Raw genomic sequence first — 25,819 nt, 5'->3', positions numbered from 1 at the left:
TTGTACCGAAATAAGGAGAACTACAAAAGGGGTAGAATCATGGCACAACTCTTATCATTTTAACACAAGGAAATCATTAATAACACATTTGAAAACAATGTGTAGAACCCTTAAGAACATGTATTTGAAAAAAGAAAATAAAAGAGAGAGTTGTGTTGTGGCTTACTTGCTAGGCTAGGCCAAGCTGAATAAGATTGCTCCCCTCTTCCTTCCTCTTTCTCTCAAGACTTTTCTCTTGCTCTCCTTTCTCTCCTTTAGGCCCAATGTAGGTGTCTGTATGTGTTGTTTGTGTATGCTTTGCTAAGAGGGTGGTTGTATTTATAGGCAATTTTGGTGTGAAAAGACATAAAGGCCCACTAGTTGGAATTGAATTGAGAAGTTTGGATTTACTTGGAGTCTAATGGAATAGGGAGTGATTAGGGGGCTTAATTATGTGATTAAACAAGATTTAGTTAGCCTCTAGTTGGTATGGAACTAGTTTGGAAACACAAACCTTGTACTTGGTACTTGAGCTTCTAGAATGTCATAATTACAAATCTTAAAAATTGGTCCCTCACACTCTCCAAGGTTGGCCGACCATGGGGAAGGGAAATGGGGAACATTTTATTCATTATATGAGTACTATGGACACATTTCCCAATGTATATATATATAGATCTCAAATTGATTTAATGGTACCTATAGTATAAAAAGTACATGTACTAGTTTTGGGGCAATTCTTGAAATTAATAAAAAAAGTGAGGACTTTGAATTAAACTCATGTATTGGAACCTTATTTATGTAGAATTAAATTAAATTAGACTAAGGAACCTAATTCAGCTAGGATATTCCTGTTTCGATAAAAATTAAAAAAATGCTAACCGACAAGATTCAAAATAATTTAAGAAACTGAGGGGCTTTAAGGAAATAATTCAAACATAAGGGTTTTTAAAGAAAATACATTTTTCAGGGGCTTCACAATTTCAGAGTGCATGCATTGCCTAACGACCATTCCAGTCTTTATTGGTACGCCGCTATTTCATTTCGCTTCGACACTTATGGATAACATAGATTACCAGGAGGTGATGATGTGCCAGCCTGATGACAACCACATTGTAGGGTGGCTTACACAAAAGTAGCTCCAGTGTACTGCGTCGGCGCCATTTGCAAACCTGTTTGGGGCTCGCTGGATGTGATATAGCGATGTTAGTAATGCTTTCGATGCCTGCCATTTTCTTGCTTTGGGAAACTTTTAGTTATGTGTTTGTTGGAACTGTACTAAAACAGGATGGTTGTGTGTGCATGTTTTAAACTTTTTCTTGTTTTTTTTTTTCGTGCTAGGTATGGTAAACAAAAGGTTTGCATGTTTGTCGTAGACGGAATGGAAGAATGGTTGTGTGTTTTTTTGGGAATGGAATAGGATGGTTGTGTTTCAATTAAATGTATGAGAATGAAATGCGCAATACCGGCATGCGTGTGCTGTTGTTGTATTTATTTATTTTACTTGGGAAACTATTATGTTAGTTTGACGTCATCTGTTGTGGTTCTGTTCGTAATGCCATTGCTATGTTAATGGTCCCCCTGTAAACAATAACGACCAGGTTCACTGCTTGTTTAATTCATATCATTATGCGTTAGTTTATGTTTTGGTGACGGCATTTTTTTACATTAAAAATAATGTCGGCGTTCTGTAATTGCAAACTGTCATTACATTTGAGTCAATGGATCACGTGCAAACTGATTGAAACAGTGCCACTCTTGTAGGTTTCGCAACAACGAAGACGTGATGAATCCCTGGGATGGAAGCAACAATGACAATTTAAGGAAAAGCTTAATGAAATGGCCATACAACTTCTACAAGAACACAACTAGACATTTCTACAAACATGCCAGTATGTCACAGAGTGGTACGAAAAACACATGGCTAAAACACCATGTCGCACTTCTACATTAACCGGGCATGCATCGATATTTGAGCTCTATGCGGGCCATATAGGTCGATTTGAGGAAAATGTTTGCATGTCGAAGGAAGTTTTTGCCGCTTTGTGTGAGACATTAGTAAATGATTTGGGGTTACAAGTACCACAACGTCCACATGGCTTCGCTGTTGAAGAAAGCGTTGCAATGTTTATCCATGTGTTGAAAGGGAAGCAAAATTGGGAAATCCAAGAACGGTTCCAACATTCGGGGGAGACTGTGTCTCGGCACGTGCATAACGTATTAACTTCCATAAAAGAGTTCACTGTTGTTCATTGTCGGTCCACATATAGTCAACCTCGTATACATCCATGCATGTGGTCTAAACGAAAATACCTACCGTTCAAGGTACTACTGGAAAACATTACCCAGTTATGTGTGCGAAGTCCAGTTATTTTATTATTATTATTGACTGAACGTGACGTATGAAAATAAGCATTACATGTACCCGTAGGAGTAACAATACATTTCGGTTGTTGGTAGGACTATATTGGAGCAATAGACGGAACACATGTAAGTGCATGGGTTACGGGGCTAGATGCGTCAACATATTTCGGTAGGAAATACTGTCACACGCAAAATATCATGGCCGCGTGCGATTTTGACGTGTGTTTCATCTTTATTTCATACGGATGGGAAGGAAATATGCATGATAGTCACATCTTCAACAAAATACTAACAAATGACAATGTCCCATTTCCACATCCTAAACAAGGTAACACATTGCAATGAACAAAATTGATAGGGCTATAATTTTTCGTCAAACAACGTTACTTGAAAATGAAGCACAGTGTAGATTGTCGTGTCATAAATTCTTGTACTGTCTGCAGGCAAATATTATCTTGTCGATTCTGGCTATCCGAACTGGGTTGGTTACCTAGCACCTTTCAAAGGCAGCCGTTACCGCCACCAACAATTCCGAAGTAGTCAACGGAACAGGACGACAAACACGCCAAGGGAATTATTTAACAAAGTTCACTCGTCGTTACACAGTGTGCTGGAATGCACTTTTAGTGTCTTGAAAAATCGATGGGGGTTTATTCGAGACATGCCTCGGTATGATTTTGCAAATATGCAAGTTCAATTAGTAGGTGCGTCAAGGCATTACATAATTATATACGGCGCAATACAAGTAATCCAACAACTGTTCACCCAATCTGCGACGAGGAAGAGGCTATGACAATAGTAAATGCCATACCAGAAGTTGAACATGACGAGGATGGTTTAATGGTTGAGGATGAGGACCCGCATATGGCATTGGTGCGTCTTCGCATACGTGACAAGTTAGTGTACATGTGTAATAACGGAACATTAAGAAATATATAATAGTTCACCTAATATTCGTAGGGTTGTAACATTGGTAACACACATGGAACAGACTGTATTCAAATATATTATCGTGTACAATATATATGTGTTTACAAGGGAATATAATCTCTTTCAGTTGGTGGCGTGCCTAACTTTGAAAAACTAAAAACAACAGAAAAAGCCTTTTCGAAAAAAAAAAAACCAAGGTCAAAAAAATAGGATGAATAAAGAAAAATTGTCATTCAAGATTAATCACGTGTCATGCCCGTTAGAAACATAAAAAAGATCAGTTAAAACAACAAAAAGCCAAAAGAGACATGAAAAATTATCATGTGCGACGACAGTACATTATGATTATTGACATCATTTTAAATAAATTACATGGTCGTAATACTTGTCCAAAAAACACAAACAAGTCAATCCAAAATTACGAATGTCAATTCGCAGTTGCCGTATAATTTAAAAATAAAGCCAACACATGGAAAACCAATTTTCAAAACTAAAAAAAAATTCATGTGTACAAATAAAAATAAATTGACAAAAGCGTAAATGAAAAAAAAAAAACAGAACCACAAAAATAAGCCTCATCCAACCCAAAAAAAAAAAACAGAAACAAAAAATTGAAAAATAGAAATTACCATTTGCAACGTAATTTTGAAAAAAATGAAACACATGAAAGCATACTTATTTAAAAATGAAAACAAATTAATGTATTAAAAAAAAGAAATGAAAAAAACGTAAATTAAAAAAAAAGAACCACAAAAATACGCCTCACCCACAAAAATAAAAAAATCAAAAAAAAAAAACATAATTTACCATTTGGCACGTAATTTTAAAATAAATACAACACATGAAAACTCATTTTTTAAAAATAAAAACAAATTAATGTACACCAATAAAAATAAAAATGACAAAAATATAAATTTAAAAAAAAGTAAAAATTAATGTATAAAAAAAAAACAAAAGACAAAAACATAAATTCCAAAAAAAAAAAAAAACCATCAAAAGACGGCAAAAACATAAATTTCAAAAAAAATGATAAAGAGACGCCTGAAAAAAATAAAAAAATAAAAAATAAAAATAAAATGACCAATGACGCTGACGTGGAACACACGACAAGGACTTGACATGCCAAATTACTTGAAGGGCAGTTTGGTAATTTAATATGAAGGCACATCACCAAAAAATCAAAGAAGTTAAAAAAATTCTTCTCAAATCAAACTTTTTAGTCCCAAATTTAAAATAATCAAAAAAATCAAAAAGTGAAAAAATTAACTTACTTTCCAAACAGAAGTTATAAATTTTATGATAATTCTAGTCGTACTTAAAATTAGGTTTTAGCCTTTTTTTATGAAGTCTAATCATCATAGAAATTAAGCTTCATTTGATAATTTCTACACTTTACATGCAAAAAACACCTCAATACTAGCTGTATGTATGTTTGCATGAATAATTCAAATCATAAAAATATGTAAAAAAAAAAAAAAAAATAGGCCTTTCGAGATTGACACCAGGGTGTTATGCGACCCACTCCAGTAATAATCCAATTCTATAAAATTTATACAAAATTAAGCCTGTGTTTGGCAAGTGGGTTTACAGGTTTTTTTGGCTATTTTAGTCACAAAAAATAAAATAGGCTATTTTAGCCATAACAAACAAAACATCACATCCAACCCATAATCATTACATTCTTCTCTCACAAAAAAACTCAAAAAAGTCAAAAAGCCAAAAAGTCCTTCCCAAACCAAACTTTTAAGCCTAGGCTAAAATAGTCAAAAAAGCCAAAAAGCCAAAAAGCCAACCCACTTCCCAAACCAACCCTAAGCGATTGTATTAAGATGTATTATTTGAAAATAATGTTTATTTACATAATATTTAAGTATATGACCATTATTATCATGTCATTTTGATAACAAAAATTTGTATTAAAAATATTCATTAAAAAAACAATCACACTATTTGGTTTTCATTTTTAGAATTCATTTTTTAGAAAATTTTACTTTTTCGTTTTTCGTATTTTTTTTCTTTTCACTGAATCTTTTTAATATTTTAAGCAATTTTTTAATTTTTAGACATACCTAATATAAATACGCTTAAAAAGTATAATATTTGTAAAAAAATTTTAAAAAAATTCACTAATGTTGACTTATTTTTTCTACAAAGGAAAATATCATAAATGCGAGCATGCCAGTAAGGATTGAAAAGTCCTTACAGATAAATTTCAAGCCAATTATCAAGCAATTGCATTGACGATTCTTTTTCCTGAATGAAGAGGATTTTAAAATTGTTAAATGTAGAGAAAAGAAAAATTAAAAGAAGAAAGAGTGAGACGGAGAAAGGTAATTTAGTGAACAATCAAACTAACCATTAATTTATCTCTATTCCTATGCTTAGAAAAGGAAGTGCACAAAATAAAGTGCAGAAAACTCACCTTTACTCCTACACTTCGAAAGTAAAGTGCAGGTAATTAAATGCAAAAAATATAAATGACAAGAAAAATATAAATTAATTGTCTTTGATTTGAATTCTGGATCCTTGCAATGTAGCCATGAATGACTATTTATAAACAAACATTTGTAGGAAAAAACTACCTAAAACTACTCACTCTTCCACCTTCTCTATTTCATAATTCATGATCTTCCATAACTTCCTTCAACCTCCATTTCATGCTCCATGTTCTCCATTTTGTTTTTCATTTTCTTTTCACATTTCATAACTTCCAAATGAGTAGGAGGATGCCACATATCATGCAATTATATAAATAATAACTAATAAAATTAAAGATTTATAGTGTCAACATTACCCCCCGCGACCACTAAAAATGATGTTTAGTTAAATTTCTGAATGGCCGAACCAAGCACATGACTAATCTAAACAACAATTGCTTCGAATAATATCAAATGATATAATAGCACCAAGAAAATGCTTCGAATGAGTATGAAATTATGACTAGATGTCTCGAATTATACATATGTCTTGAAGAGATATTACATATGTGCTTCGAACCAGTATCAATCCTTTGAAGGAAATTAAACAATTTTGTTTTACTTGTACTTCAAACACTTAGAAAAATTTGAAACCTTTTAAAGTAGGTTGACATTGTTTGCACTTAGAATCATTCAAAACCTCATATTTTCATGATTCATCTTAACAAACTGTTACACATGCTTGCTATTATGGACTAATAACAAGCTTCGAAGATGGTATAGAGGACCAAAAATCATCATTCAAATGTCAAAGGTGCCGACAAAGGATGAATTACATCCTTGGAAATACTTGGTAAATCTTTAAAGGTTCACAACCAACATTATTGTTTCTTCGAAACTGTTATTGATTCAAGATGGAGTGCTCCGAAGCTTACAAAATTATGGCAAAAGGGCTTTCAAAGTAACTTTTGGCCAACATTGTGGTTATTTAAATTTTGTATGTTCTAGTTCACGCATAATTAATGAAAATATTAATTTTGTGCTTTGAACAAATTATTAATTCTTCGAAGACACCAAAACCATTGTTCTTTAAACCAACTTTTGTAGACTATTAGTTACATTTTCATGTAACAAATGACTATAAAAATATTTATCAGTAAAGTCATTAATTATCATGCCAAAAATAGGCATTATTTGACAATTAATTAATTGTCATTTTACATATATTTGAAGGGAGGTATACATTTCGAAAGCTTTCTCGTCTCGTGTTGCATTTCAAAGATGTTTATTGATGACAAAACCACCCTTCGAAAGTCACATATGTTACTAAAGGATCAAAGTCGTCCTTCGAAAGTGCTTACAACATCTCTTCAAACCAAATCCAAAGAGTTAAATTACTATGAACTTAGTTTGGCATTTTAACTAGCCATTAGTAGCTATAAAATGATATTTCAATAAATACATATAACAACACAACCATTTATCCTTCAAAAAGAGATTTAACAACCCTCACATGTTCTTAATAACATGCTTCGAAATCAAAGGTAACCACAAACCAAATGGTGATGATTTTATAGATCAACTAATAACCATATTTTTGGCCCAATATATAGCAATGACGAAATATTATTTGTTAAATGTGATCCACAAATCTAAAATGGATTTTGAACAACAAAAGTCATGATAGAGTGTGACCATGAAAATTCATACTTTTTGACACTTTGAAAAATGTCAAAAATTTTAAATTCATGAACAATGGCTTGTTCATTATTCTTGACCATGTTTGGTTTAAAAACATGACTTTCGCCAAACTGATTTTCATAATTATTGGGCAAAGTGGACTGTTTTTCCATCTTGGCCATGAATGGTTTATTTTCACGATTTAACTCCATAAAAATTAGTTTTTGGACCCCCCGAGCCATACATGGAACATCATTCTTAGCCAAATTTGGCTCAAGAACATGCTATTTTGTTATGATAATTTCATAATTTGACTTTTTAAAAACGGGCTCTTGAATCCCCGCGTCATTGATGAAATTATATTTTCACTAATTTCAGTCACAAATGACTTGAAAACATTTTGTAAAACCCTACAAAATTCAGTCATTGAAGACATGACAAAAAGGGTTGATAACTCATGTCTCCATTAACAAATTTTCATATCAAGTTGATGAATTACTCTAATTAAATGGTGTATTTTTTCTTCTACCAAATAATATTGTAGTGGATGGAAGTTTGTTTCATCAAGAAAATGGATCTCTTCTTGAAGATCCAAATCTTTTTTGTTTATGCCAAAATATTTCATCTAGGCTATTTAGAATGGACGAATCCAATTTATTTTTCATTTCTTACACTTGACGTCCCACTAGGCGTGCTAAAACTTGTTGGCTTACTTTTCCTACGAAGGAAAATATCATAAATGCTAGCGTGTTAATAAGGATTGAAAAATCCTTACAGATTAATTTAAACCAAATATCAAGCAATTGTATTGACAGTTCTTTTGCCTCAATGAAGAGGATTTCAAAATTGCCAAGTGTAGAGAAAAAAAGAAAAATGGCTGGTAGCTCGAATTTGTTGGCTCGAAATTGGCCCGAATAGCCTAAACGACGTCGTTTTGGCTGTTTTTTTTTCTTTTCTTTCTTTCTCTGTGTTCAAATACAGAGGGAGAGAAGAGACGAAGGGAGAGAGAGAAGAGAGAGAGAGAAGAGAGAAGAGAGAAGAGGAAGTGGAAGAGAAGAAGGAAGATCGAACCCCACGGATTTTCATCAGACCAAGCTCCTTCTTCTTCTTCTTATTTCTTCACCAGACCCAGCTCCTCGATTCAGTTCCGGATTAAAGGTAATTTTTTTGAGGATTAAAGGTAATTTTGAGGATTAAAGGTTTTTTTTTTTTTTTTTTTTTGTTGATGAAGATGATGGTGATGTTGAAGATTATGATGATGTTGTTGCTGATTTGAATCTGAGGATGAAGGGAGCAAAAAAAAAAAAATGAGCCAGATCTGATGATGTTGATGAACAAAAAAAAATCTGAGGATGAAGGAAAAAAAATTTGGGCAGATTTAAAAAAAAAATAGATACCAACAAAGCTTCATTTAGGCAGATTTTAAAAAAAAAATCTGAGGATGAATCGGGATTGTTAAAAAAAAATCTGTGTTAGCTTGTTTTTGTTGATGATCCCAATTTTTGAAAATCTACGTTGAAACAAAATCTGGTGATGATGTTGACGAAGATGAAAATCTGTGTTTGATAATGAAAAAAAAAAAAATTTTTTGTTGATGATGATAATGCTGGTGATGATGTTGATGTTGATGATGCTTGTTCATGTTGAAACCCATTTCTTCTTTCTTCTTTTGATGAAACCCAGCTGGTGATGATGCTAATGTCTATGATGGTTGCCAGCCCCTTTCTTCTTTCTTCTTTTGATGAAACCCAGCCCCTTTCCATTTCTTCTTCTTCTTCAGGACAGAGTGACGGAAAAAAAAAAAAAAAAAAGACAACAAATTGACGTCGTTTTGGTGTCGAGCCAAATTCGAGCCTCTGAATTTCGAGCTACGAATCGGAACTGAGAAAAAAATTAAAAGAAGAAAGAGGGAGACGGAGAAAGGTGATTTAGTGAACAATCAAACTAACCATTAATTTATCTCTACTCCTATGTTTCAAAAAGGAAGTGCATAAAATAAAATACAGAGAACTTACCTCTACTCCTACGCTTCGAAAATGAAGTGCATAAAAATAAAGTGCAGAAAATTAAGTGCAGAAAATATAAATGACAAGAAAAATATGAATCAATTGTCTTTAATATGAATTCTGGATCTTTACAATGTAATCATGAATGACTATTTATAAGCAAATATTTGTATGAAAAAACTACTTAAAACTACCTACTCTTCTACCTCCTCCATTTCATACTCTGTGATCTTTCACAACTTCCTTCAACCTCCACTTCATGCTTCATGTTCTCCACTTTATTCTCCATCATCTTTTTGCATCATAACCTCTAAATGAGTAGGAGGATACCACATCTCCTGCAATTATATAAATAATAAATAATAAAATTGTAGATTTACGGTACCAACAGCTAAATACAAATATATATATATATATATATAAAAGGTCAGTACATTTTTCATATTTTTGTGTATTTATTATTTTTTTTAAAATATTTTTTCATAAATATTTTACTATTTAAATATATTTAAGTAAGGTGCATCTAACAAAATTAATAAAAAAATTATTTAAAATTTTAAAAATATTCACTAAAAATAAAGAAATATAAAAAATAAAAAAATTAAATTTAAAAAATTGAAACCAAATAAATTGAATTTTTTTTTTAATTTCCCATCCGAATAAAAGATTTTTATAATTTGGATTAATTATGGGGCACCATACCCTATCATGAGTATACTAGGATGAAGAGGGAGAAAATAGGACAAGTCAAATAAGGTTAATTCTTAGCTTGTTCCCGATGTTAATACCGAGCTGTTATGGTCAAAGATATGATACTACGCAACCCCGATACACCGTTACTTGTGAGCCCCAAATTTTTTTTTATACCCATGTAAAAATGCCTTTGGTTTGGTATAATTATCATTGTAATATTAGTTGATTTCTTACTTTTGTATTGAAAATAACATGATTGATGGATCTACTGAATTAATATGATGTTGAGAAATTAAATGATATAATAAATTAAATTTAGAGATTATTTGGGATGTTATAAATAAGTGTACTTTTTAACTTTTTATAAAAAGATGTGTAAAAAAGTAGAGAGGAGATGTTAATTGATGTGACCCAAAAAAGAAAAAAAAGATAAAAAGTGTAGACTTATTTAGTCTTCCCAAACAAAGCCTTATTATATTAAAAAACATAATTATTGTATCATTATCGTTGGAATAAATATTAAAAGTCACCTTTGTTTAAGTTCTAGAATAATGTTACAAAAATGTTAGGTTCCAAAAATTTTATCAAAAGTTCTACCAAATATTTCACATGGGTGTGAAACTCACATGGATCCACATTGTGTGGGTCCTACACCTATGTGAGACATTTGGTAAAACTTTTGGTAGAATTTTTTAGATTTTTAACATTACTCGTAATGTTATATGTACCAATTAGTGTACTAATTGATAATATGACATAATTTTAGACTTTTTGAATATTTGTAATTTGTATGAGTGGTTTTACATGCACCAATTAGTATACTAACTAGTGTACCAATTGATAATGTTGCTTAATTTAAGTTTTTTTTAATATTTGTAATTTGTATAATAAGCGAGGTCAATAATAATGTCATAACTACTGTTGGTACATTAGTTAGTGTACTAATTGGTGCATGTAGCATTATTCAATTTGTATAATAGGCGGGGTCAGTAATAATGACATAATACTAATTGATAAACTAGTTAGTACATTAATTAGTGCATGTAGTACCACCATAACCTCTAATAGCCTAATTTCGTGAAAATTTATTATTTATTTATTTATTTATTGAGTTGTGCCTGTCAGACCTACAAATGATTAAATACATCAACAGAAAAAAAAAGAAAAAGAAAAAAGAGTCAAAGTATAAATTGTAAGTTTTACATCCCAAAATAAAAAAATTTAAATAATAATAATAATAATAAAAAGAAGTATGAGTTGTAAGTTTCAAATAACAGAATATGAAGTTTTCATTAGAGATGGTAAGTATGGAGTCCCAGTTCTCCAAACAAAGGTTTAATGTTGAAAGCTCATCTACCCACATCATTTTGAATCAAGAAAAATCTTACCTCAATAATCACAGAGGGTGAACCAACTCTTTTTAATGCATAAAAAAGACAAATAAGACAATCATATTCTTCCAATTATCAATTAATAATTCTCTATTTTCCCCCCTTCAATTCACTATTTTTTATATAAATCAATGCCCTATATATAAATAGTTGAATAAATATATATATATATATATATATAGAAGACGAATAAAAAGTAATCAATAATTTGTCAATAATCTTCTGTTCTTAAAATTTATATTTTACGATCGTGCAATTAGGAGTGTATTGAATCAGTACACATGAATTTTTGAGACAAAATGATTTAGTGTAATTAAAAAATGGGCATTGATTTAGACCCCCTCAAAACTCCCACCCCCACTACCCCCACACACACGTGGGGGTTGGGGATTGGGAGAGAAGAAAAAAAAGGAAAAGTTGGCTAATCAAAAGCAAAGGGGGTCAAGGGGGTGACCCCAAAGGGGGTCCCAACCTTTATTCTTATATATAATATGAAGAGAATTATATACAGACAGTCATAGTCCAACACGCCCAATAACCATCTAGTTTAGAGAGAAAAAAAGAGTATTACAGTGTTATATTTAGCAGAAATTAACCCCTCACCTCTCCATTTATTTGTGAGAAACAAAACCCCCCAAAGATAAAGATATTAGAATTCCAAGAAAATGAAATAGCAACGAAATTGGAGAGAGGTCACGACTAGACTACACTCCACCCAATTGATCACTGTTTGATATATTTGAAAAATAATTCACAGTTCTCTCCTTTTGTTTCAATTTGAAGAGAATGATGTTTAAGTCTTGACTAATTATACCTTAAGGCCATGTTTGTTTGGGCGGATTGGATTAGCATTTCTATGACTAATAGTCCTAGGACTACAAATTCGTTGGATTATGTATCCTATCTTAACTAATAGTCAAGTTTAAAATAATTATTCTGTACTGTAATTGTTTAACCAAATATCGGATTAATAATTTTATTAGACTATTAATCCAATCTTAAGCTCATGTCCACTCAAACAAACATGGCCTAATTGTATTCCTTAAGGTTGCAATGAATCATCATGGGCTTTTTGATGTGAAATTACAATTGCTATGAGACCAAATGTCTGATTGAGGAGGGACATCTCACATTATTGGTCCTTTTCCCTTAACCAGAAAGCTACGACTTTTGGTAAACTCCAAATTGGATTTTTATTAGACTCCCCATCCCATGTTCCTGTTTATCTCTTTGTGATCATAGGCAATAAGTTAGGCAAGTAATCAAGTTCAATGTTAAGGTGAGCCCATGTGTTTCTATTAGTTGCATAATTGTATTCCTATCTTAAATTTTGAATATGATTTTCAACACTTTTAAAATATTTAATTCTCAATGGCGTGGATGGTTACATTCCAATTGTTGATTTATTTAAGAATCCACCAATTAAAATTCAACTCTTGTCACATTAATGTGAATAAATTTAGAATTGGTATTTTAAATGTCTCTAATATTATCATTTAGTATATACACACACTTAAAGGCCTACTTATAATGGCACATCTGTCATGGTGACATCTTTTATATATTGAGATTTTCTCAACTTCTTTTTCTTAGGTATAATAGAATTTATAATTAAATGTAAATGTTTATTTTAATTCATATAAACTTTTTTGGGGGGGTTCAAATGGAGTTGACCAGTGAAATACCAAAATGGACTTTCATTCTATATGTTAAAACTCTCATACTATTTCAGCCAGTTTATGGAAAATGGAGCATGCAAGTTTTCCAAGTCTATAAAGTTAAGTGTTACACGTGACACTGAAGAAGCTATGGTAAAAATGAATTTTAAGAACTTATTTATGTGGGACTCAAATAAATGAATGTTTAAAATTTATTCAGATTAATACGTTTTACTCAACAAAAAATAAATAAATAAAATAAGAAGGATGAATAGATAATTTTACCATTATTTTTTAAACAACTGATTTTATTAACTTGAACCAGTAACAGAAAGCTGAAAATAATACTTATCGGCTCATATGTCACCTCAAAGGACCCTTTTGTTTTTCGCTATCACAGTCCATTTAATACAGTAATAGATGAACAGTGAAAATTACTCATGTTTGTTTTAGTTTTGGAGTTCCGGATTCGTAATCCCTTCGGACTACGATAGGCCTTAGCGAGGAGTATTAACAATCTGGGCTGGAAGATGGTATTAGTAAAATAGTCCGTTTGGATTGGGTGTTACCGAACTTCCGGGCGGTCAACTGCAAGTTTTTTTTTTTTGTTTTTACTTGTTGGACATTTTTTTTAAACATTAATGTTTAATATTTTTGTATTTTTTGTTAAGTAAAAATCATTGTTTTATTTGTTTTATTATTTTATATAAAAATAATTTAACAATCCCCACATTAACAACTATCATCAAAACAAACAAAATTTTATTAATCCCCTTACTAATAATCTCCTCACTGTCAATCATTTTCATTCTACCTCTGAAAACAAACAGAACCAAAGAGTAATATTATAAATTCACCCTTATTAATTTAGAAATTATTTAAAAATTAATCTTCACTACACCTCACATGAATCTCACATAAAACTCACACTACACAAATTAATATATACCACACAATCACCTACTCCGAAAATTCTGAGTGAATAAATCTGATTACGAGACTTTCCCCACCTAAAATTCAACAAACTACAAGTAATGAGTGCAAAACTACGTCAATTTTAGTACTGTGTGTCATGTTTATCTGCAATTGATCAGTACAAAGATCACTTGGAAATTCACTACCTCCTTCAATGTTGGCTAGTTCTTGCCACTAATTAATATATAGTGAATCAATAATTCATTCTGCGATTACAATTAATTAATATAGGTAGCAAAACAATGAGACGCTCCTCAAATTTGAAACCTTCATTCGCTAAGAGATTCATACACGTATTTTCATCAGCTAAACGTGCTCCATTTTAGTTACCCCGAGCTGGATAGAAGATACTTGTGTAAAAAATAAGACTACTGAATTAATCAAAATCATTGGTCTCACAAACTATGAGGTAAAAATATTTTGGTTTTTTTTTTTTAATTAGAAATAAAATATAACAAGACAGAAGAAAAAAAAAATAGCAAGAATAGACATTGACTAAAGAGAAAATATTAAATCTCTAAAGACCAGCATAAAATATTATAAGACAGTTAATAATATAGTTTGTTGACCATGACTCTGTGAAGACGAACTCCCTTTGTTTAGTAACAAGCATGAAATTCATTCCAATATATATATATATATATATTTTTACTTAGAAATAAAATATAACAAGACAGAAAAAAAAAAAAAAAAAAAGCAAGAATAGAATATTTTGAATCTCTAAAAACCAACATAAAATATTATAAAACAGTAAAATAATATAATTAGTTGACCTTGTTTAGTAACAAGCATGAAATTCATTCTAATTTTTCAAATGAATATTTCCTTAGTGAAGAGTGACAACCAATAATGCAAAAAAAAGGTGTCAAATTTTTGTCTCCCAACATGGGATATTAGGAGTTATGGTCCGGGGCAACAACCCTGCTGCACATCTTAAAAGCTAATAATTGTATTTCTTTAATATATTATAATACACTATCCTTTTTTTCTAATTTTTTTAAAATAAATAAATAAAAAGTGATCTGCATATGGGTATATGAAAGGGGTTGGTTTGAGATTCAAATGGGCCAAAAAGGTGAAGGTCGTTTTAGTGGTTGTGTGCTTTAATCTTATGTAGGAGAAGGGAAGGATCAAATGCTTATTTACCAAAATGGAGAGAGAGATTCCATGGACCCCTACCCCCTAACTTTGTTGTGTGCATTGTGGGTGGGGGCTAATAAAGCAAAGAAAACCCATTTTTTAACTCATTATTAATACTTTGGAAGTTTTGACTTGAATGAATGGATATCACCATACTGTAAACCTAATCTCTTTTTTTTTCTTCGTGATTTGCCTCCAAGTGAAAATAGGATAAGGTTTTGTGAGAATAAAATCCCTGCTGGACTAGCCGAAAGCAGTGGATAGGAATTCCTTCAATTTCTTACCACATCCTTGTCCCACTTTAAGAAAATGTCTCTTTTTTTTTTTTCTTTTTTTTTTTTTATATGTGTGAGAGAGAGACATGTTAATAGGTTAGTAGAGTTTGATATTTGAAACAAATTACAAATATATATATATATATATATTAGGGGTATGTATGTTGAGTATAATATTAATTTTGACTAGTTCTATCGACCATAAAATTCAAGAATTAACAAATTATTATACTATTTGTACAAAATTGAAAAGCAAAAAAATAAATAAATTGAAAAGAGAGACAGGAGGTGTGGCCCACATATGAAAGGCCCACCTCTTTATCTCTCTTCCTCAACCCAAAAAAAAAAAAAAAAAAAAAAAAAGCATTTTATTTCTCTATTCTTAAAGCTGTAAATGTGTTTCAAAAATTGTGGAAGCTAGTAGACTTTTTGGTAAATAAATTTCCCGTACAGATACTTTCTATAATTACAATCAGGGCTTAACGGTTAAACCTGGCCCAATAAAATATCAACGTAATGGGTCCATAAGGCCCAGAATTCTTGAGCTTCAGAGAAGAAACGTTAATTGTGTAGTTCTTGAGGCCCATGATCTGATAGGATATTCTAACTAGCCTTCAATAAATCACCTCTGACAAATCCTATCTACCAAAAAAATTGAACATCTCAGGATTGGATTGTATTTAAAAGTTTAAATATACGGTGAAACAAACACATGTAGTTTGTGGTACAAAAAATTAATAATGGGCCTACATCTCCTTATGTACTTCAATTTGTGTCGCGTCAAATAAATTTAAATGAATTTTAGTTTCATATAAAACCAAAATATATGGTAATTTTGTAAATCCAACTAATAAAAAAGATGTCCGTGTACCAACCAAACTGGGAAGCAATTTATGTGATTAGCTTTGACACTCAACAACCTACATTAATAATATGGTTGCAAGTTTCAGTGTTGAGGAAGCTGAAACAAAGTCCAAAATGAAAACCAAGAAACTAGCTGATACTTTTAAGCTGGTTCCCAATTATTAAAATAGTTTGACAAAAATAAACAATAATTCACCATGGGCCCAAAGCACTATATCTCGGTTATCATGATTGTAATTGTAGAAAACCAAGTTTGGCCCAGTCCGAATGCAGGTTTTTATACGACTATTGCGGAGCTCAACTTACATATTATTGATTCATAATTTCAAAAAAACAAAAAAAAAAAAAAAAAAAAAACTACATAACAGGATATGTCCCTGAAGGTCAACTCAGCTACATATAATTTTTTTTTTCTTAAAACTGTTTGAGGTTGGTTATTATTTTTCCAAAAACATTAAGCTCAATATCTCAATTCAAATTTTTGAGTAACCCAAGCTAAATTGTTGAGTTTGACCTACGTTTGACTAAAGATTTCAAACTTTAAAGTCAGATTTTAATAGTTTTCACATTACTAAAACTCTGAACCTTGGAAAATGGATCCTATTTATAAGTTTTTTCTTGGTACTAAGAAAACACCAAGTGGCCAAATAGAGAAAATACATGTGTTCCAGAAGATCACATGAAATATTCTACCTTGAGCCACTAGGCTGAAGGTGTCACGTGTCCCTCTGCATGTACTGTGTACTATCTGTTTGCCTCTGCAACTACCTTTTTTGAGCCTCAGCAAGTGTAGTTGCGACAAGAGTGTTTCGAGCTGCAACTCTCTTTTGAGCCTCAGCAAGTGCAGTCGCGGCAGGAGTGCTTGCCTCTGCACTTGTCTTCTCAGCTTGAATCTCAGCAATTGCACTTGCAACAGTAAACTTTGCCGCTGCACTTGCCTCCCCAATTCTACTCGGCCAGTACATGCATTCTTAGGACTCCATTAGTCTGCTATTGACTATGTTCGTACTCACCTCAGCGAAACCTCCACCCTTAGCCACCTAACCACAAATTGCCCCAGCTTCCCAAGGCAAAGGCCACAGCCAAGCCTCCTATCAGCCATGCTGTGCCTTATTACCAATCCCGAGGGAGCTTCCTTAGTCTTGCCTGTGTGACTAAGGCAGGTCCATGACCTGGGTAATGGAAAGGGAGTCCCTTATGTTCGGGCTACCTTGCTCCCATTTTCGTGAGGTTGCCGCGGTAAACTGGTATTTCTGAGCCTGCTATCAGCTCTAACCAATAAGTCTTAGGGCCTGCTATCAGCGCCAAGTTAATAAACTATGGGGCCTGCTATCTACCCTAGGCTAGTAATGTCTTGGGACCTGCTATCGGCGCTAAGCATTAGCCTCTACTTGCAGACAGAAACCTCTCTCAAAGGCTGCCATCACCTTGGCAGGGTATTCCCTCTGCAACTTAGTTGCTGCGATAGTCTTTTCCCGCGGCAAGTTTAGACGGCATGACCGAAGATATTAGAGATGGCGGCGCCAACAGAATGCCTCCGTAACTTGGGCGTTGTGAGTATTACCTTAGCGACTTAGTTGCCTCGATCTTCTCTTTCCTTCGGCAACTCTAGATGATCGTGACACCGACATTACTTGGATGGAGGCGGCACCAAAGATACTTGGACTGGCAGCGCTGAGACAAAGTGCCTCAGTAACTCTGCCGTTGCACATGTTCCCTCGCCAACTTCCAATGGCGACGAAACCGAAGTTAATAGGAATGGCAGCGCTGACACAAAGTGCCTCAGCAACTCTGCTGCTGCACATGTCCTCTCGGCAACTTCACCGCTGCAGGTGTTGCCTCTGCAACTTGACTTGGACATTTTTCCCCGCTGAGTCCATCTGGAGCCTTGATGGTCGGACCTTCCTCGGCCCACTTGTTGGCCCACTTCCCTTGGGCTTTGGCCCACGCTCCTCTCTTATCCCTAGTCACCTTCTCAGGGCGATCTTAATGCTTGAGTCCATACTTAGTTTGGGGTTTAATTTTTGACCCTTTACATTTTGCCCCATGCGCACGTGGGAGACACGCTCCTTGTTTCCCGCGCAGGCATGACTTCAGCAGGCAGCCCAAGGGTTGCGTCGGTTGAGTCAGAAGTTACGTCGGCTTTGAAAAGGTACCCTTTTCACTGCCAGGTCATAATGGACCTAGGGCAGTGTGCTAGCATCCTTTTTCGATTTTCTTTATAAGTAATGCCCCTTGGATCCACCGATCTCCCACTTCTTCCCAACACACCTTTCTGTCTCATTTGTCTTCTTCTGTCCCTTGTCCCCTCTTTCCTAAGCTTTTTGACCTTCTTTATTCCCTTTCATGGCCAGCACGAGGTTTCTTACTGACAAGGCTGCCCCACCCCCTACTGAGTGGAGGTGGACCCCTTACTACGAAGGGTTGCCCGACCCCTTTTGGAAGGCGGTTGATTCTTTTGTTCCTGACACCCCTTCTCTAGAGGAGCCTCTGCTTCCTTTTGGGGAGGCCGCCTTGGAAGACGCAGACATGGTGAACCCAGTTTCAGTGCTGCGGTTTCGTGTGGAGCGTGGCGACTTCCCACATTCTTACATCTACTATTGTACTCATTCGGGCCCTCCAGCAGATTAGTCCCTTTCGGTCGATGATGTCATGGCGGATGGCAGCTTCGAGCAGCGTCTACGTGATGTTCGCCTTTTCAACGCCATTTTAATCTCGAGAGAGTTATCAGTGCATAAGGTGCAGACTAACACTGAGATGATTGTCTCCCGTTGGAGTCGTGACACCCACACTTTTACCTTGGCATAGAGAGAGATAACCCTGACCCTGGAAGATGTTGTCGTCCTCTTGCGCCTCAACACCCGTGGACATTTCCCCTTTGATCCAGAGTCTCTGACCCCTATAGAGCAAGTCACTGTCACTGCTCTTCAGACAGCCTTTCGGGAGGCGCGAAAGTTTGGTTCCTGGTATGATCTTAGAACCGGGGAACTGCTCCAGGAGAGGCCCAAAAGGGATAAGACTACCTATTTTTCTTGGCTGAAGTATTTCTTTAAGGACTTGCAACCAGTCGTAGGGGACATCACTGAGGAGAGCGGTGAGTCCTTAGTTGGTCCAGGCTACCGAGGTGACTTGTATTTGGCGGCGTTCATCAGCTATTTCATCTCATTCTTCGTCCTACCCAGTAACCCTTCCGAAAGTATCAATCCCCTGGTATTTCCTTTGGCTGTAAAGCTTTGCAGCGGTAGCCAAATCCCTCTGGCTCCCCTCTTTCTGGGCAACTTATACTTTCATCTTGACCTTATCCATTCGGACATGGGGCGATCCCTGGGCCGCTATGATGTGTGGAGCTTTGTGCATACCCAGTTCCTGACTGCTTTCTTCTATGAGAGATTTCCTGCCATGGGCCCCATCCCTAAGGAACACGAGCCCTTCTTTACTGATGAAGTCTTGGATGCAGAGGGCCACCATGTCCTAGATGCAAAGGGTCGGCCTGTCACGAGGCAAGTGCGTCAGTCTTGCCCTCACATCTCTCGGTGGTCTGGCCTTGGCACAAACAGGCCTTTTTCAGACTATGTTGACCATATGGAGGAGTCCGTCTTCCGCCCTTTCACTCAGCCTCTCCTAGGCATTTCTGTTGTCCCCTTTTATTTTTTAGAGTCTTGTCATGTTGATTTTTCTCTCGACAACATCGAGGCTAATTCTCTCCTTATTGCCGCCATGATTCGCCCTGGATTCCTGCCCATGTGGAACGAAGAAGGCATGTCCAGTGTTGTCTATCGACTAGACAGGATCCTTATGCAATTCGGGATAGATCAGGGCGTCCCATATGCTTCCTCGCCTCATACTGATTTCCACCGGAGTTTTCAACGATTTACCCGAGACTACACTGCTCTACTTGTGGAGGACCTAGGGGTCATGGAGCTTCCTTCACTCGAGAAAGAAGGTGCATGTACTCCCGATAATAGGCTATTCTGGCATCGCAATCTTAATTCCTTCCTCAATTTTTGCAATAGCGCCCTGGTTGTCCCAGCAATAGAGCCTATTCCGCAGCCTAACCTTTCCCTTCACCTGCCTTCTGGTCGAGGGAAACAATCCAATATATTCTGTCACTTCAAGTTTCTGTCCTCGCGCGTTGTGGAGGAGCCTCACCCATCTGAGGCGATGTCTGTTCAACCCTTGCAGATTGCTCCCCCTGAAGTGAGTGCAACAGTACGCATGGCCCGTTCCAGGCTAAGGGCAGCCCAAGCAGTAGCGGCATCGATTCTCGAGGCACATGCCTTGGCCAGCAGAAAGAGGCTCCAAAAGGTATGCATATTTAGACAAGTATTTTTCTGTATTATCGCATTGTACTTATCATGTTTACTATAATAACCGCATGATCTTCTTCTTCTTTTAGGGGCTACGGAGCATGCTGCCTTCCGATCCAGGGGGTTCCTCTACTGCCTTTGTCTTTTCTTCAGACTCAGACGACGATGACAACCTTCCCATTGCGACTAGGGTAACAAAATTCAAGACTCGCAGGACAGTTCTTTTAGACGTTGAAGATGAACCAATTGTAGGAGGTGATCTGACCGTTGAGACCAAGGCAGAGCCAGTTGTGGAGACGGCGGACAATATGCAAGTTTCCCCTGCTGCGGAAGTTCCTGCGGGTGATATAGTTGCTAAGGGTTTAAAGCCTCTGCATCCTTCTAACTCTATCTACTCTGGCCATTCCTCTGTTAGTAGGGATGACTTTGAACCTGAGCCCCTAGAGAAGATCGCGACATGAGAGAGCCACTGGAAGTTGTACCACCTACCCTTGGAGCTGCATCTGGTGGTTCCTCCCAATCTACTAAGTCCCCGCTAATTCAGCAAACTCCACTTCCAGACATTCAAGCGGCTGGAGAGAGTGCAAGTGCAACGGCTGCTTCTGCTGTCCCTACTGTGACCCCTCTGCACTTAGACAGACTTGTAGAGGTAGTTGTCACTTTAGCCGCTCACACTGTTACTACTGCTGCTGGTAGGGGTGAACAGCGAATATACCAATCCGCCAAAACCGACCGAACCGAACCGATCCGCCACATTTTGGACTGATGCGTGATGACGACCGAATGGTTTCGGATTGATTTTCTCCAATCCACCAATTTGGCGGACGGATGGGGGATTTGAGATTCCTTTGGCCGCAACCGAACCGCCAAACCGTGAGCACCCCTAATAATTTATAAGACTTTATGTTTTTAATTTGTAAATATTTTGTTTGTGTTTTCAATTGAAAAATAGTTTAAATATTCTGTTAAAAAAAAGTTTTCAACTTGAATATATTTTTTGAATTGAAAAAAATAAACGTATTGTTTATCTATATTTTTTGGTTTTTAAATTTAACTTTAAAAACAATAAATAGAAAATATGATATATGTTGGTTGGTTTTTGTTTTCAAAAACATATATAGATGTAACAATACAGAGACATACAATCTCTACTACTGCCCTGTTCATGGTTTTGGTGGTTTGAATTGTTATTATATTTTAAGAACCACAAATTGTAATATTTTATATGGATGAATCATGCTGTGATTGTAATATGTAGATGAGCTATGCAGTAATTGTGATATTCTAAAGTTTTAAACTTTTTTTTTTGATGAGACATACAGTGATTGTAATAGTTTTTTAAGTCATTGACTGTAATACTTTCTTTCTTTTTTTTCCTTTTTTTTTTTGAGGAAGTGCACAAGTTGAATTATGTTGAAAATTTATAAAATCTTAAACCGCCAAATCGCTCAATCCACATCCGCCGAATTGGCGGATGGATGCGGATTGATTTTCTCTAATCTGCCAATCTGGCGGACGAATGGTGGATTGGAGGTTCCGTGACCGCAACCCACCCGCGCCCACCCCTAGCTGCTGGGGCCTCTAATCCAGTTGCTTCGGCGACCTCTGAACAGCTGGCAGACTTGTACCTTACCCATTTTGTAGAGGTGCCAACTGACCTTGGGATGTCCCGTGACTTTTATACTGGGATAGATACCACTGCGGTTTCGGATTTGAATGTTGGAGATTATCAGATGAATGACCTCTTCTGGGAGCGACGCGACGGTGCATGCAGTTTTGGTCTGTCTCGTGAAACGAGTTCACCCGGTCGTCAACCAGTGTCTACTATCTCCATTGCCGCTGGGTAGCCATCTTCAAGGGAGGTGCGCCGCCCTCAGACCTTCGGTCGCTCCGTCAACCTCCCTCCAGTGATCGAAGTAGGCGGTGGTGTGAGAGAGTCTCCCCGGTCCTCAGAGAAAGTATCCTTCTTAAGTTACTAGGTTTTCTCCGAAGCTACTGCAACCCTTACTCGTATCCAAACACTATATCCGGACACCTTTACCGCCTATAATGTCCATGGGTCAATAGTTCAGACAGTACTGCTGAAGTCACTTGCTGGCTTTATTCGTGATCTTGCCGCCAAGCAGATCTTGACCACTCCTAGAAAGTTCGTGGAGAGTGTCGAGGCCAATCTGAACGGCTTTGAGAGGAATGGTTTTGACCTATCATGGATGAGGGCTAGGCTCCAGACGGTTGATGGCTTCTTGAGCACGCTGACAATGTGGCGATCATCGCGTCCTTGAAGGAAACTATTATGGAGTGTAAGGGTGCCCTGGAGCAGCACCGGCAGAACCTGGCTCAGCTCAAAGAGAAGGACTTTGCATTGGTTTCCCAATTGCCTCAAGATGTAACTCTGATGGACTCATTCTTGAAGGGTTTGATTTGATGTAACTTTGTGGTTTTGCTATGGTTTCTTTCGTTTTTCTTTATTTTGTTGTTGCATCGCACTTGGTGCGTCTTTTCTTCTCTTTTTCTCCGTCATAACTTTTATTCAAACACTGTAATCATGTTCTGGAAGTTTGAGTTCAATGAAAAAGTATGGATGCTTGGTAATACTCTTGAGTTTCATGTCATTGTTTCCCTTACATTGCTTTCACATAGCTTCTAAAGATAAGGCAAGCTCTTTACAAGTGTAAAATTTCATTACAACTAAGCTTTTACGAGGATAAACTTTCATTAAGTATGGAAAACTTTCCTCACGCTAAGTGTATATAAGAGTAACATGTTCACTAAGTGTTCGACCCTTTCTTTACGCTCTGCTTTAGAAGTATTAACAAAGAAACTTACAACTCTTTTCAAAAGAAATTAAGGAAAATATTCTTTGACATACTTGGCGTTGATAGGGCCAGCTCTGAATCCATCATTTACTCTTGTTAACTTGTAGTACCCGTTACTGCTTGCCACAGCAACTTTGTTGGGACCTTCCCATCTAGGTGAGAACTTGAAAATTGGCTGCCCTCGCATGATTGCATCCACTGTTTTCCATACTAAATCCCCTTCTTTAAACTTTATGTGTTGAACAGATTGATTGTAGGCACGGGCTATAGATTGATGATACTTTTCCATTGCTCATGAGGCCCGATCTCTTCTTTCTTCAGTCGTCTCAATGTCTTTGTTCCTGCTGTTTGAAACTAAGTGTGCTGACATAGCCATTCTTGCTGAGGGTACTGCCAACTCAACTGGTAATACAGCTTCGGACCCATATACTAGGGAAAATAGGGTTGCCTGAGTTGGCTTCCTCTTTGACGTTCTATACGCCCAGAGTGCTACGAGGAGTTGCTCAGACCATGTGCCTCTTGCTTCATCTATCATCTTACTCAGTATTCAAATGAGGGTTTTGTTGGTCGCATTAGCTTGTCCATTCCCTTGGGGATAGTACGAACTAGACTTATGATGCTTAATTTGGTAAGCATCCAGCAATCTTCCCACATGGCGATTTACAAAAGGAGTTCCATTGTCGGACATCATTACTTTGGGTATGCCAAACCTGCAGATTATGTTCTCTCTGATGAAGTTGGCTACCCCTGCCCCATCTGCCTTCCTCATTGGTATAGCTTTTACCCATTTGGTGCTAACTTCGGTTGCTGCAAGTATCCATCTGTATCCTTTGGACTGCTGCACTATAGGACCTACCAAGTCAAATGCCCAAGTATGGAACGGATAAGGAGTCTTGATGTTGTGCATTTCAACCGCTGGTGTATGTATCAGATTTCCAAACTTCTGACAAGACTGGCACCTCCTCACAAAGTTTTTAGCATCTTCTTCCATTGTTGGCCAATAGTAGTCGAGGTAAATGAGATGTTCATATAACCGCTGCCCTCCTTGATACTCTGTCTTGTGGGCTTCCTTCAGCACCTCGTTTGCCTCATCTTTTGATAAGCATGCTAAAGGTTCCCCTTCAAAGCTTCTTCGGTATAGCTTGCTTTGGTCAAGGAAGAAGCGGAGGGCTCGCTTTTTAACTCTGATTACATCGGCTTTATTCTTAGGCAGTATGCCATTCTCAAGGTAGTTGATATATGGCTGCCTCTATTCTTCACTACTTAAGAAATGGGCTTCCTCTTCCTTAGGATAGGACTGACATTTTGCGCATTGCCTCTGCAATTCGATACTTTTCTTTTCCATCTCTGGCCAGTAGTACCCTTGCCTCTGTATTCATCTGTATAGGCTGATATCTCCATCTCCATAAGACTTAGCATAGATCTGCTTAAGTTTGTCAGTTACTTCTTGCTTACCGATGCACTTTGCCAGCAAGTTGTTGGGACCGCGAAAATACAACTCTCCTCTGAGGAGCAGAAATGGTGCAAGTTCTGCTGGTCTAATTGCTCCATGACCAGTTTTCAGCTGCTGGATTATATCTGCTTTCCACCCCTCAGCATCTTGCTCTGCATGTTCTTCAGTTAGCACTGTTGGTGTTGTCCTTTTCTTGATGACAATGGCTATACTATCGTCTGGTATCTCCACCTTTGCCCTCAGTGTAGCTAAGGCATCGGAAAAACGATTATGTACTCGAGCGATATGCTGGATTTGGACATCGTCAAACTGAGCAAGCAACTTTTGGACTACAGTGCAATATGAGGCTAACAGAGGTTCTTTCAAGACGAAATCACCAATTGTTTGTTTGGCAACTAACTTGGAGTCGCCCCAGATTCTCAACTTGCAGAGGCCCTTCTTTTGGGCAGCTATCAGGCGCAGTATCAACGCTTCATATTCGGCTTCGTTATTTGAACACTCAAAATCAAGCTTATATGATAAATGGAACTTCTCTCCTTCTCGACTGATTAGTGTGACACCAGCTCCACTTTTCCCAGCTCCGGAAGCTCCGTCAAACTTTAAGTCCCAATAAGTCTCCATTGCAGCTGCTTAGACATAGAACTCACCTGGTAGAGGTACCTCTACAGGTTCATGTTCACCAGACGGGAATTGGGCCAATAGGTCTGCGAGTACTTGGCTTTTAATAGCCTTAGGAGTGATACAAGCGATATCATATTCCGCGAGAGCCAAAAGCCATCTTGTCATTCGCCTAGTCAGAGCGGGCTTGCTCAGCAAGTAGCGGGCTGGATCACTCTAGGTCACAACCTGGATCGGGTGTGCCAAGAAGTAG

The 25,819-nt window shown here is 36.4% G+C and overlaps 1 protein-coding gene across 1 annotated transcript; it reads right to left on the bottom strand.

Moving 5' to 3' along the window:
* Nucleotides 1–24,870: 24,870 nt before the first annotated feature.
* On the bottom strand, nt 24,871–25,569 carry LOC145822847 (uncharacterized). Its single transcript, XM_082921204.1, has one exon. It carries the CDS (start codon nt 25,567–25,569, stop codon nt 24,871–24,873), a length of 699 nt encoding a protein of 232 aa, XP_082777330.1.
* Nucleotides 25,570–25,819: the final 250 nt, after the last annotated feature.

The sequence above is a fragment of the Camellia sinensis genome, chromosome 1 (assembly GCF_055761805.1).
Source record: "Camellia sinensis isolate YWXY chromosome 1, ASM5576180v1, whole genome shotgun sequence".
NCBI lineage: Eukaryota > Viridiplantae > Streptophyta > Magnoliopsida > Ericales > Theaceae > Camellia > Camellia sinensis.
Note: the sequence above shows the minus strand (reverse complement) of the source record. Positions and strands in the feature narration are given on the sequence as shown.

Excerpts from the sequence above, each read along its gene's own strand:
- LOC145822847 (XM_082921204.1), bottom strand. The coding sequence starts at position 25,569 with ATGGAGACTTATTGGGACTTAAAGTTTGACGGAGCTTCCGGAGCTGGG.